General features: G+C 36.5%; 1 protein-coding gene across 1 annotated transcript; it reads left to right on the top strand.

Moving 5' to 3' along the window:
• Positions 1-46: 46 nt before the first annotated feature.
• LOC111801930 (vesicle-associated membrane protein 721-like) lies at positions 47-7483 on the top strand. Its single transcript, XM_023686171.1, has 6 exons — positions 47-285; positions 344-533; positions 3685-3826; positions 3900-4020; positions 6873-6935; positions 7160-7483. Exons 2-6 carry the CDS (start codon positions 344-346, stop codon positions 7310-7312), a joined length of 669 nt encoding a protein of 222 aa, XP_023541939.1. The 5' UTR covers positions 47-285; the 3' UTR covers positions 7313-7483.
• The last annotated feature ends 6304 nt before the right edge of the window (positions 7484-13787 follow it).

Below are 13787 nucleotides of genomic sequence, written 5' to 3' on the forward strand. Positions count from 1 at the left end.
ACTGAACGAGCCTTGGCTACCCGTAACCTTAAAGTTCAACTCTCTCTCTCTCACATTGGGAACCATAATTATATTCCTTTTCTTCTTCTCTACTCTCTCTCCTCTTTGCCGGTTTCACTTTTGCTTTTAACCCCTCTCTTCTTCACGTTACTCTTTTCTCATTTCCCCTGATTTTTCCCCTTCTACCCTTCTCTCTTCTTCCGTTATTCATCCCCAAATCGAAATTGGGGTTGCAGGGTTTACGATTTCGCGACCTGGGTTTGCTTTTTCTTAGCTCTTCAAACGGTAAGGAGTCTCTTTTGATCCCAAAAACTGTGTTATTTTCCTCAGATTGTTCTTACAGATGGCGCAGAAATCTCTGATCTACACTTTTGTCGCTCGCGGAACCGTGATTCTCGCTGAGTACACCGAGTATAGTGGGAATTTCAATTCCATTGCTTTTCAATGCCTCCAGAAATTGCCCTCTGCTAATAACAAATTCACCTATAATTGCGATGGCCACACCTTCAATTATCTCGTCGACAACGGTTACAGTAAGTCCTACTCGTTTCCCCCTTTTTCTTCGGTGTTGAATTTTGCTGACGGCTTGAAGAATTATTGTTCTTATTTTCCCTTTGATTTGTTATTGGGTTTCGTTTCTGATTGTGAGATCTTGAGAGATGTTGCTAGTAGGGATGTTTTTGAAAGAGGAGTTTCTTGATTTCTCACTATTTAGCCGATTTTTGTTAAAGAATCCGGATCCGTCGTTAATACCCTGTTGAAATTTTTGTTTGGATGCCGAGAAAATGGAGATTTATGCAAGTTTAATTGTTTAAGCATCATTTTCTTTTTGCATCGTCTGTTCTATCTCCTATATTTAACTTATTACCATAGGGAGTTGATGGGTAAATCCTTGTCCTCTTTGGGCTTTCCCTTTGGACGTGTCTACTAGAGAGAGAGGTTTCTACACCCTTTGATGCTTCGTTCTCCTCCCCAACCGATGTGGGATCTCATAGTCTACCCCTTTCGGGGTTAGTGTCCTTGCAATCCACCCCCTTTGGGGTCCAGCGTTCTTGTTGGCACACTGCCTCGTGTTCATTTCCCTTTGGGGCTCAACCTTCTTGGTTGCACATCGCCCATTGCCTGGCTCTGATACAATTTGTAACGACCCAAACCCACCGCTAGCAGATATTGTCCTCTTTGGGCTTTTCTTTTCAGGCTTCCCCTCAAGGTTTTTTAAACGCGTTTACTAGGGAGAAGTTTCCACACCCTTATAAAGGATGCTTCGTCCTCCTCCCCAACCGATGTGGGATCTCACAATCTACCCCCCTTCGGGGCCAGCGTCCTCGCAATCCACCCTCCTTCAGGGTCCAGTGTCCTTGTTGGCACACCGCCTCGTGTTTACTTCCTTTTGGGGCTCAGCCTTCTCGCTAGCACATCGCCCATTGTCTGGCTTTGATACAATTTGTAATAGCCCAAGCCCACCGCTAGCAGATGTTGTCCTCTTTGGGCTTTCCTTTTCAGACTTCCCCTCAAGGTTTTTTAAACACGTTTATTAGGGAGAGGTTTCCACACCCTTATAAAGGATGCTTCGGGTTAAAATATCATCACTGGCCCAATAGGGTTAAGCCCACCCATTGTATGGGTGACTATATTTATGTTAAGAAAATGATTTAGGATTTTAGGAATAAATTTAGGAAAATGATTTAGATACCTTAGTAAAAATGTTGAGAAATTTTAGGAATAGATTGCCTATCATCTAGAATAATACCCCTCCTCCCTAGTTCATCATCCCAAGAAGTCTCAAGTAATACAAAGTAGTAGTATTCTACAAAGTGTCTTGAATTCTCTTCTCGATTGGTCTTAATAAATTGTGCGAGTGTTTCCCACACAGAGTTGTGTTCAACACTTTGTTCTCCTCCCCAACCGAGGTGTGATCTCACATAAGGGAAGGGAAAAGGAGTCGAGATCTATTTGTAGCTTATATGGGATTAAAATTTTCTTCCCCGTTTGAGTTTTGGACTTCGCTTTCCGTTGTTCCGAAATAGGTTACCTATAAAAGTAGACGAACTCAAGGATGGAGCATGTTATTATTGTTCTTATTTTGGCAATGGAGTTCACTTATAAAAATTATTGTTTTCTATCTTGAGCCGTCAAGGGTTTAAATTCGGAGCTATCAGTTTTGAATGAGGATGCAACTCTGATAGCCTAGTTTATTATTACTTCACTCATTCATAATTTTGTTACATTTCTCATTCAAAATTTATCATAGTTCTTTTTCTGTTTACTTGACCCTAATATTTGTGTTCATCACTATTCTTCTAAGGTTTCAATTTCACTCCTCATCTATGTAGTTTTTTCAATCAATTATTTCATGCCATTGACTCTAAAATTCATTAGCAAATCGATAATATGACATAAAATCTACTTAGCCGTTGCTTTAGAATAATCCCGTGTTTTAATTTAATGATATGGAGATGAGAAACCGACACATAAATGTGGAAACGATAGAGCTATTGCTATACTACCAATTGATTCTCACATTTAAAAATACAAAATTTGAATTTCTACATAGTCTCTCATGAATAAATTTCTACGTAAATCATATTTTAATGTCTATTTACAGTTATTGGTTTAGTAATAAAACTTAATATCAAGGGATAAAATTAGAACTTCAAGAATAAAATGCCATGTACGTAAGGGACAAGCTATATATTTAGGTAAAGGAACATACATATGACAAAATTAAGGACGATGTTTATTAGAAAACCCTCTAATTGGCTCGAACACACTGGTGCATGATACAACTTGGATTAGTCATATACATCTCAACATGTGATGGGACAAGAACATGCCACTTGGCCACGCTTAGACGTGATCTGATTTGGATTATATGAACTGACTTGATGTATCGGTTTTGACTCAAGATGATTCAAATTGTGTCTGTTTCCATTTAGATGGTTGACAATGAAGAGTACTTACGCTATATTGCTATTCCTGGGTAGTTTGTGAATGCTGCAGCCCTTACTTTTGTACTTTTCTCACAACGTATACCTTCATGAAATTGTTTAATCTTTTCCCTTCGACGAAATGTTTTGTTTAATTTACCCTGTTACATTCTTGATTGGAACACCTTTCTTTAATCGTGTTCCTTTTGTGGGCTTGGTTTTTTGGATGCCCTTGTATTCCTTCATTTTTTTCCTCAATAAAAGCACGGTTTCTTATAAAAAGAATCTTGTTTTTTTTTTTTAATATACTTTTTTATATTCTTGAAAAAAATAGTGGTTTGTGAGACCCTACGTCGTTAGGAGAGGGGAACGAAGTATTCGTTATAAGGGTGTAGAAACCTCTCACTAGCAGACGCGCTTTAAAAGTCTTGAGGGGAAACCCGAAAGGGAAAGTCCAAATAGGAAAATATCTGCAAGTGGTGAGCCCCGCTGTTACATGGTTTGACCCTTAAAAGGTTCTTCCTTATTGCTTATAGCTAAAACCCTAAGGAAAATTTTCTTTTTCATCTCATTGATGAAATAGTTTGATTTTCTATATGTACTTTGCACGGTTTACTTTGAGTCATCGAAAAATAAGGTTTTCCCTTCCACCCTTTTCTTTTTTCCAGATGAAATAGTTGGCTTTTCTGTGCCAGTATTGCATTAACTAGTGAATTTTAACCAAAAAGTCATACTTGTGTTTTCTTTTGTATTGCAGCATACTGTGTCGTTGCAACTGAATCAGCTGGAAGACAAGTGCCAATTGCATTTTTGGAGCGTATTAAGGATGATTTCGTGTCGAAGTATGGTGGGGGAAAGGCTGCCACAGCTCCTGCCAATAGTCTTAACAAGGAATTTAGGTATTTGATAAAGTACTTGCTGAAGATGGTTTATACAATATTCATTATTGATTAACCATAATTTTATTTATAGGTCAAAGCTGAAGGAACATATGCAGTACTGTGTTGATAATCCTGAAGAGATTAGCAAGCTTGCAAAGGTGAAAGCTCAGGTTTCAGAAGTGAAAGGTGTTATGATGGAAAATATTGAAAAGGTAAGCATTCAATTTTATCTTATCTTGCACAATCTTGGAAGCTCTCTGGATGTTTATAGTGGACGAAAACTTTAGATCCCTTTCTTGAACATTTTTTTGAAGTAGTAGCCTCGAGGTTTCTTTCTCTGGTCACTTCTTCCGACTATTCTCTTCAAACAAAAGTGGAACGTTTCTCTTTCGTTATCGTCAGAACTTATTCACACTTTCCAAAACAATTTGAACACTGTTTTCCGCTTGAATTTTAGGTTTGAATTACCTTTGGCTTGCCTAGAGCAGATGTCTTTGTTCTTTGTTCTTTTAAAAAATTCAATCTACAATTACTAAAATAACAAAAGAAAGTTATATTCCGTGAGATCCCACATCGGTTGGGGAAGAGAACGAAACACCCTTTATAATGGGCATGAACAAGACAAAAGAGATTGAAAAGTCTCTTCAATGGGCATGAATAAGGGCTTCCAGCTTTATTCTGAAAGTAGTCAAACTGGGATTTTCTTATTATTATGAGGATTATACCGTAAAAAATACAAGTTTTTTTAGAGTAGACCGCTAAATGTTGCTAGAAAAGTGACAATTTAAGAACAAATGCTCTTGGTATTCACTTTTGTTCTAACATAGGATAGGATACATCAGTGGGGTATCGATGCAACGGTTAGGTTCTTCGGATCTTGTCAAGAGAGGGGGATCGGTAACTTCACTCGTCATAGGAATCCTGAATTTCCTGCCAAAGAAAACTCCTCACGAAGGACTACGAGTCTGTTCATTTAATAATTAAACATAGGTCTGCACATATATCTTTCAACTTCTATACAAAAGTGAACGCCTCAACTATAATTGTGAGATCCATCCCACATCGGTTGGGGAGGGGAATGAAACATTCTTTATAAGGGTGGTTTTAAAACTTTGAGGGGAAGCTCGAAAGGGAAAGTCCAAAAAAGGACAATATCTGCTAGTCGTGGGCTTAGGTTGTTACAATAAGAAGATTAGGCTGATTTGTTTTTGAAGAATCAATAACCTTGGGTCAAATTGAAAGAATATAGGAGCAGGGAAGATGAGACAGCCATCCTAGCCAAATTTATTGGAGATCCCAGAAACACTTTCCATTGAGTGACGACGAAAGCATTGAAAAGAGTATCCCAGTTAGAGGCATTAAAGGAAACAATATACTTCATTTTTACTTGAAATCATGCTTTCATTGAGAAGGAATGAAAGAATACAAAGGGCATACAGAAAGAACGCCCAGCAAAGGAGCCGAAGTGGAGCTCCAATCTATCAAAAATGAAACTTCAAGGAAAATTACACAAGTCTTTGTGGACCTAAGCCTAAAGCGTAACATAAAATCTCACAAGAAATCTAGCCTCTTCACTCATGTATCTCCGAGGCTAATCCTTCGACACTCCTCTACCATGGAATCACACTCTTAGGGTTGAACCCAATAAAGAAAACAATATACTCTGAATTTACAATATATGTTTCCTGCCTGTGGAATGTTATTATGTTTCCTTCAAACCAAAATTAAGATGAAAGCTACGATCATGTTGATTGGCCTGTTGTTCTTAAAGGGCTGATCCACAAACAGCTGCAAGAGATTCTCTAATATTACTTGATCAGATCACAGTCAGAAGAGCGCTGTTATCTTGTTCCATAGGAGTTTGTGACTAAGAGTAGAAGGGTTCAAATAATACATTGAGCTGAGGGTTCAAATGATTAGTAAACTTGTAAAAAGCATTTGGAATTACTTGATTTCCGTTGTTAGCCAGTTATAATATTTGCCCGAAAATGTTCTTGAATTTTCAAGAAGCCACATATCAGTCTCAACTTCAATGCAAGTTGAAACTTGCCTCGAAGTCTAGCATCTTGGTGCACTACTCAACCTCTCTATCGTTTGTGTTTCTTTTAAAACTCTAGGAGCTGTGATGGCTGCCCTGATTCTGAAGTATTATAAATGTTGGAAGCCTGTTCATTGGTCTTTTATTATGCCAAGTATCTTCCTAAAAGATGGTGTTATCATTCACCAATTGTGACCTGTCTTGAGATTGTAAGAGATTCCTTATCCCCTTATCGTTGGTATCTTAGACATTATTTTATTGAAAGTGTCGGTTCCGTGTAAAGACAAAGAAGGTATAGGTATACCATAATGGTTACGATGCTAAAATGTCCTGGTTGGCGCACATTGCACCCCGATACCTATACCTCTTGGGGCATAATATGATTTCCTTATGTTTCTTTCTGCTGTTCTTGCCGTTTTTCAGGGTTGTTTTCTTCCCCTTTTCTAAGAGGTAAAAGGAGACATGATCGAAATATGTCGAAACAAATAACTGAAGCGAAAGAAAAATTTGAGGAGAGAGAGCTTTTGGATAGAGGATCATTAATTCTTCTTTTGCTTGGAAATAACATACATCTCATGAGTATTTAAAGTGGAGATTGCACGACCGATCTCCTAAACTTCCTCCTCAAGTTCCTAAACTTCCTCCTCAAGTTCCTAAACTTCCTCTCCTAAACTTTCAAATCAATAACTACTAAATAATTATCCTAAACTTGTTCTAGGTTAATAACTTCTTTTGCTAAATCAAACTTAAACTTGTATTAAATCTATAAGGCGTTGACCGTTACATGGCTAGTTGGCTACTGGATAAGTTATTGAAAAATGTTCGAAACGTGAACGTGGAGCCTTCATATCATTTTTAATTAAAATGGGGAAAGGCAAGACATGTTTGGAAGGAGTCGGGGGCATTTTATTTACCTCGATTTGGGACTTCATTATCGGGTCGTGGAGTGTGTATGTTACTAATGAAGCGTTATATTAAGTCGAATATCATTTTCCTTGTTCTCATTCATGCTCCTTATTGATGCAGGTTCTTGACAGAGGAGAGAAAATAGAACTTCTAGTAGATAAGACCGAAAACCTTCATAACCAGGTTTGTGTCATCTCTTTTCCTTTTGGCCCTCATAAATGTGTGAATATGTCATGGATGTATGGACACTTCCCTTTGGCTGAACTATCTTCACAGCTGATGAAACTCGATCTAATGTTTCGAAAGGTTTATCGTTCATAGCCATCTTTATGAAGAACGACTAGACGCTTAGGTGCATTACTATGATAGTTTTTATATTCAATCAGGGAATGTTGTTTGTTGTACAGGCACAAGACTTCAAGACGAGTGGAACGAAAATTCGAAGGAAAATGTGGCTACAAAATATGAAGATCAAGTTGATCGTTTTGGGGATTTTGATAGCTTTGATCCTTATCATAGTGCTTTCAGTTTGCCATGGCTTCAACTGTGGTGGAAAATGAAGACTGAAATCTTTTGGCATCATCATATTTTGAGAGCGAGAGAGGTAATATACATGATTTGGCTATATGTATGTAGTAAACGTGAAACAAAGTCCAGTATATCTGTTTTGTTAAAATTCAAATTTAAACGTGAATGATGAGATATCCTATAATATTGAATACTTTCTCTTTCGAAGATGAACATGATCGTTGAATTTTTTGAATTGGAGATGAAAATGGGTTATTCCTGGTTATTATTGTCGGCCTGCCGTAGAGATACGTAGAGATATATATAGTAGATGATTATATCTGATGAACTGAAACCATATATATTCCCGTGTTTGAAGATATACTTTCTCTATTTTCTTATTCTTTTCGTACGTATATGAAGTTATCATTACATAACTTTTAGCCAATATTCTTATTTGCATTCTCTCTCCAGTTTTTTGTGTTCATCTAGATTGAGTGTGTGTTATGCGATCCTAACATCGCCGGTGTTTTGGATATATATAGATAGTTGTTAAATGTGTGTTATGTGATCCTAACATCACGAGGTGTTTTGAATATATATAGATAGTTAAAATATCATCACTAGCCCAATAGAGTAAAGCACGATAGAGTAAAGCCCAATAATTGTATGAGTCCATTATGGATTTAGTGGGGATCCCATGTCGATTGGAGAAAGGAAGAGTGTCAGCGAGGACGTTGGGCTCTGAACGGGGGTGGATTGTGATGTCTCACATTGGTTGGCAAAACAACCTTTATAAGGGTGTGGAAACCTTCTCCTAGCTGACGATAGGGGAAGTTCGAAAGGAAAAGTCTAAAAAGAACAATATCGGGTAGTTACAATAACCGTTTGAGGCTGGGAAGGAATGGTATTAGTTCTATATGAGAACTTCTTTAGTTACTAAAATGAATAGGATTGGTGTAGGTGGAGGTGGAATGATCTGCTTCTGTGAATGGTTTTCTATCCAAAGATATTCATGAGGGTATGTTCCATTAGATTTCAACTTTTCAAAAAGAAGAATGGAATGGCCCAAGTCATGTCAGAATCTTCTTTCTTTGTTTCTTTTTACTATATGAACAAACTCCAATGATGATCAATGTGAAGAAATTAGCCCACACGGTATTGAATTGAAAGATATGACCTACCGTCGAAATTTACCGAAACAAATAAATGAATCAGAAGAATAATTTGAGGAGAGATTTTTTTTTAGCCTCTTCCTAATAGGTGCGGTTTAAAACCATGAGACTGATAATGATATGTAACGAGCCAAAGTAGATAATATCTACTAGTCGTGAGTTTTGGCTGTTACAAATGGTAAGGAAGGTGAATTGTTAAATCCCACATCAAGGTTGCAGAGTAAAACGAAACATTTCTTATAAGGGTGTGGAAACCTCTCCCTAAAATACACATTTCAAAATCGTGAGGTTGACGATAATACTTAACGGGCCAAAACAGACAATATCTACTAGCGATGGGGATTAGGCCGTTACAAATGGTATTAGAGCCAAACGTCGTTAGCCTGCCAGAGAGAATAAAATTTTATCGGTAACTTACTTAAGTTAATGACGATTTACAATTATCATAAAATTGTTAATAACTTCTTTTACAAAAGTAGCATTCTTTTTTAGTTTAGTTTCCATTATTTTCAATTCAACTTCACTTATATAAAAAAAATATATTTTGAAAAAAAAATAGTAGAATTAAGAATTAAGGATCTCCAAAATGGTATAATATTGTCCAATTTGAACCTAAGCTCTTATGAATTTGTTTTGAGTTTCTTTTTTAGATGTACTCCTTTGCTTATAAACCAGTCAACGTAGGACTGACTCCCAACAATTCTTAACACAGAATAAATTTTCATGTCATATCTTTCAAACGAGTGATCTTACAAGGTAAGTAAAAAGTAGAAATCACAATTGTTTTTGTTCCATGAACGTTTTTTTTTATATATATATATATTTTTTTTTGGAATATTTAGGTAAGAAAAGTGAAGTTTGATTATGATTTCATATGGGATAAGAACATTGTTATCTTTTGGTTAAAGATTGGATGAAATTTCTCCATTTTTTAGGTAATGCATTTATTAGTGTTCTTGAAGTCTTCCCATAGTGCTTTCTCTTCCACTCAAAGCCTTCATTTTCAAATACTATCCTTAAAAGAGCTACAAAAAAGCTCCATTCTTTTAAATGGATACATAATGGGTACCCACTAACCCAATATTTGGAGTACACAATACACTATCACTCTCTTCCCATTTTGGGTGGTGGACAAAATGTTGTGTTTCTTTCACATTTTAATCACAAACTCCAATTGAGTGACACATGAGGGTTTGGTATGCACTAAACTTTTTATACAATTATGCACAAAATCCATCAACTTTGATTTCCCTTTTGTTTCCTCACTTACCCACTATGTAATGTGTACATTACTTTTCTTAAAGTAAATAGTACTCCCTCTTCGTGACCCGATCATAATGTGATTTTCACTAGATGCGTTGTAAAAGAATTTTAATTTTTGATCTCTTGATCAATCATATATGTCTTAGTTAGTTAAGTTATCTTTCGAATTGCATTTTGGTCCTGTATCTAATTGTTATAAGAGTGATAGTGTGCGATCTATTGTAAAGTGGAACAAAACATTCTTTATAAGAGTGTAGAAACCTCTCTCTAGCATACACGTTTTGAAAATGTTGAGGGAAACCCGAAAGGAAAAGTCTAAAGAAGACAATATCTGCTAACAGTGGGCTTGGGCTGTTACAAGTCGTATCAGAGCCAGACACTGAGCGTTGTGTCAGCGAGGAGGTTGAGCCCCAAAAGGGGGTGGACACAAGGCGGTGTGCAAGCAAGAACGTTGGACCCCGAAGGAGGGTGGGTCGTGAGATCCCACATCGATTGGAGAGAGGAATGAGTGCCGTGAGGATGCTGGGCCCCGAAGGGAGGTGGACTGTTAGATCTCACATCCAATCGCATTCCTTATAAGGGTGTGGTGGAAATCTCTCCTTAGCATATGCGTTTTAAAAAACTTGAGGAGAAGCCTGAAAGGGAAAGCCCAAAGAAGACAATATTTGTTAGCGGTAGGCTTAGGCTGTTATAAACCGCTTCTTAATTCAACTATACGTGTCTTTTTTTTAAGTGAACAGTATAACTATTGAAAGCGTCATATATTGTACTTATCAGCCTCGTGATCTTCGATTATATTGTTAAATCCACATTTTCTTAAAGTAAACAGTACGCCCACCAAACTCATGAAGTCTCTCGAGTGAGAGAAACACGAGATGGGACGGTAGATGTGATGAGGGGTGAGAAAATGTGCCTTAAGAACCAACATGGGACTCTTCAATGTGATGGGAAACTATAAATTCTTGTCCCAAACCAAGTTGTTTGTTGTAGGGGTCCAATGCCTCACTTGGGAAGAAATTTATGAACATAAACAAAATGGGGTTCCCTATCCTCTTCATCTTTGATTAATCCATTGAGTTGCCTTCCAATATCGCTAATAAGCTTGAAAACTTGGCATATTATTGCATGTGGGATGAACTAATAAACTTGGTTTGATGAGATTTATGTAATATTAAAAACAAAAGGCTTTGATTTGATGAGATTTAAAGTTCATTAGAAGACAAAAAAGCTTGACAAATTGGCAATAAGAACAAGCAAGAATAAGGGTTAGGGGGATGGATCTTCGTTTGTAGTTATCTCTCGAGTTCTTTGAATAAGAACAAGCAAGAATAAGATGTTTCGAGTTGTCATGATGTTCTCGTTTCTTGTTTTTCAAGTTCTTTGTTTTGTCTTTGAAAATAGTTTGTTACTTCCCTTCAAATGAGAAAATCAAGAAACTTCCATTATCAAAGCCCTAGTTTTATATTCCTTTTTCTAAAATAATCTAAATCCCAATAAATTATAGGACGGGACGGTAACGAAGACAAGAAATCGAGAAGAAATCTTTCCTTGCTCCCTTCATTTTCTATTCTAATGGGATTCTCCACTCAAGACTGGTCTCTATAAATTTTGATCTCACAGGCTCTCTTCATTCTCTGTTCTAACGGGATTCTCCACTTGAGACTGGTCTCTATAAATTTCGATTCCATAGGCTCCCTTCATTCTCTATTCTAACGGGATTGTCCACTCGAGACTAGTCTCTATAAATTTCGATCCCACAAGTTAAATAGACATCTCTATTAATTTATTCCGACTTAGAGTGGACGTTAAAATAAAATTAGTGGATTATAAATTTGGGGTAATATATAAATGGCACCTTATAAAAAAATTCAATCATTAATTATATCCTTATGCTTGACTATTAAAATATAATGAAATATATGTATAGTTTACAAAAATTGACATTAGGCCATTTTCCAATGCTTATACGCAACTTGATACCAAACAAATTTGGCAATTAATCAAACATTTTTTAAGGTCAATTATTATATAATCCATAGTTTGAATGATGAAATTTAGGCAAATAAATGAGTATTCCAACCAACCAATATATATCATAAACAATGCATTTAATACCATATGTCTCGATACTATTTAAGTTCATGTCTTTTGTTTCAAAATAATAATATAATAACATACAAAGTTATTGGAAATAAAGTTCTCAACGTTCCTATTGAATATCTTTAAGAATATACTTTTTGAGCCATATAGAAAAAAAGAAAGAAAAAAACTTTGTAACACTAAGTCCACTGCTAATAGATATTGTCTTTTTTTTATTTTTCTTTTCGAATTTCGTTTTTAAAACGAGTTTGTTAGGGAGAGGTTTCTACGTCCTTATAAAAAAATTGTTTCTTTGTCCTCTTCAACTGATGTGGGATCTCACACGGATCATCGGATGCACACCCACACTGTCTCAACCACTTCTCTTGCACAATCTCGGGTAGAGATGGAAAAATCAGAATGGAGGCAAAAATCTCATAATCTTTTGACTTATATTGCTCCATTATCGTAACTGGTTAAGTCCATCGTTAGCAGATATTGTTCTTTTTGGACTTTCGCTTTCGAGCTTCTCTTCAAAGTTTTTAAAATGCGTATGCAAGGGAGAGGTTTTCACACCTTTATAAAGGGTGTTTCGTTCTCCTCCCTAACCTATGTGGGATTTCACAATCCACCTCCTTTCGGGGCTCGCTGACACTCGTTCCCTTCTCCAATTGATGTGGGACTCCTCAAATCCACCCCCTTCAAAGCCCAACGTTCTTGTTGGCACACTGCCTCTTGTCCACCCTCTTTCGGTGCTCAACCTCCTCACTCACAAATTGCCTAGTGTCTGGCTCTAATACCATTTGTAAGATAAAGTACACTGCCAGCAAATATTGTCTTATTTAGGCTTTCCTTTTTGGACTTCTACTCAAGGTTTTTAAAACGTGTCTACCAAGGAGAGGTTTCTATACCCTTAGTAAGGGTATTTGGTTCTTCTCCCCAACCGATGTAAGATCTCACCATTATTAAATATCATGAGCGAGAAAATTAAAAAGTTAGAAAAGGAACTAAAAACCCTAATGGGTATGAAAAAGAAAGGCAAAAGGAAAATGATTATGAAGATTGAAAAGAGAAAATGGGCCATATTTTGGGAGACAAATTTGAAAGAGTGAAGGGCACATCATTGCAATGAAAATGGCATAATATGAACAATCTATTTGGTTTCCCATTAAAGGAGTTGGTTGGGTTGTCAATGCTTTTCATTTTTTGATTGCTTTGCTTTGTTTGTCAATTGATACAAATGGAAGTAGCGAAGAGGGAGAAAGAGACGTATGGTGGAAAAGCCATTCCACTTTTATTTCTCTTTTAAGCCATTCATTCATTGCATCAAATCCATATTTCAATATGCCATTTGCTATGAACTTTCTAGTCTTTGAGCATTATGAACATCAAGATTCTTTGTAAATTTGAGGTTTCCTTTAAATCTCGAGTGGTTGAATAGGTTACTAGGTTTCTGTAACACTCCATGTCCATGATTTGAATAAGAATTCGACATGTGTGTGTTCCGACATTTTCCTACGACATGGTCATGTTACTTGCTTCTTTGTTCTAAGAATGAAGATTATCTCCACAGACCAACATAGGTCTTTTCAACATGTCTTGTCTTTACTCACATACATCTTAGGAAAATCCATAGAAGATCACCCGACATAAAATTTGCTGAAAAGTAAGGTGCACATTGTTGGTATATGTAATAACTTTTAATTTTTAAAAATTTTTCTTTATCTTTAAGATCGTTCTAACTTCTACGAGTGAACACTATTCTCGTTTCTAATGATCACGTTATCTAATTCTCGCTTCTTAGAGTGAACACTATTCCCACAAACTAACAAGGGTCATTTTCAGCGTGTTTTGTTGTCACCCACATACTTTTTAGGAAGATTTCTAAGAAGTCACTCAACACAGAATTGATTCAAATGAAGCATGCTTAACTATAAAGTCTCTATGATTGAGCTACCAAAATAGAAGATGTACTTTGAGAATCGCTCATATTTAGATGTGGTATCATTTC

Source organism: Cucurbita pepo, chromosome LG09, assembly GCF_002806865.2.
Source record: "Cucurbita pepo subsp. pepo cultivar mu-cu-16 chromosome LG09, ASM280686v2, whole genome shotgun sequence".
In the NCBI taxonomy this organism is placed as follows: domain Eukaryota; kingdom Viridiplantae; phylum Streptophyta; class Magnoliopsida; order Cucurbitales; family Cucurbitaceae; genus Cucurbita; species Cucurbita pepo.

What these genes read in the sequence shown, in the direction of transcription:
- LOC111801930 (XM_023686171.1), top strand. Translation starts at nt 344, where the DNA reads ATGGCGCAGAAATCTCTGATCTACACTTTTGTCGCTCGCGGAACCGTG. An exon ending in TCTCGTCGACAACGGTTACA is followed by an intron (nt 534 to 3,684) that starts GTAAGTCCTACT and finishes TTTGTATTGCAG; the next exon opens with CATACTGTGTCGTTGCAACT. An exon ending in CCGAAAACCTTCATAACCAG is followed by an intron (nt 6,936 to 7,159) that starts GTTTGTGTCATC and finishes TTTGTTGTACAG; the next exon opens with GCACAAGACTTCAAGACGAG.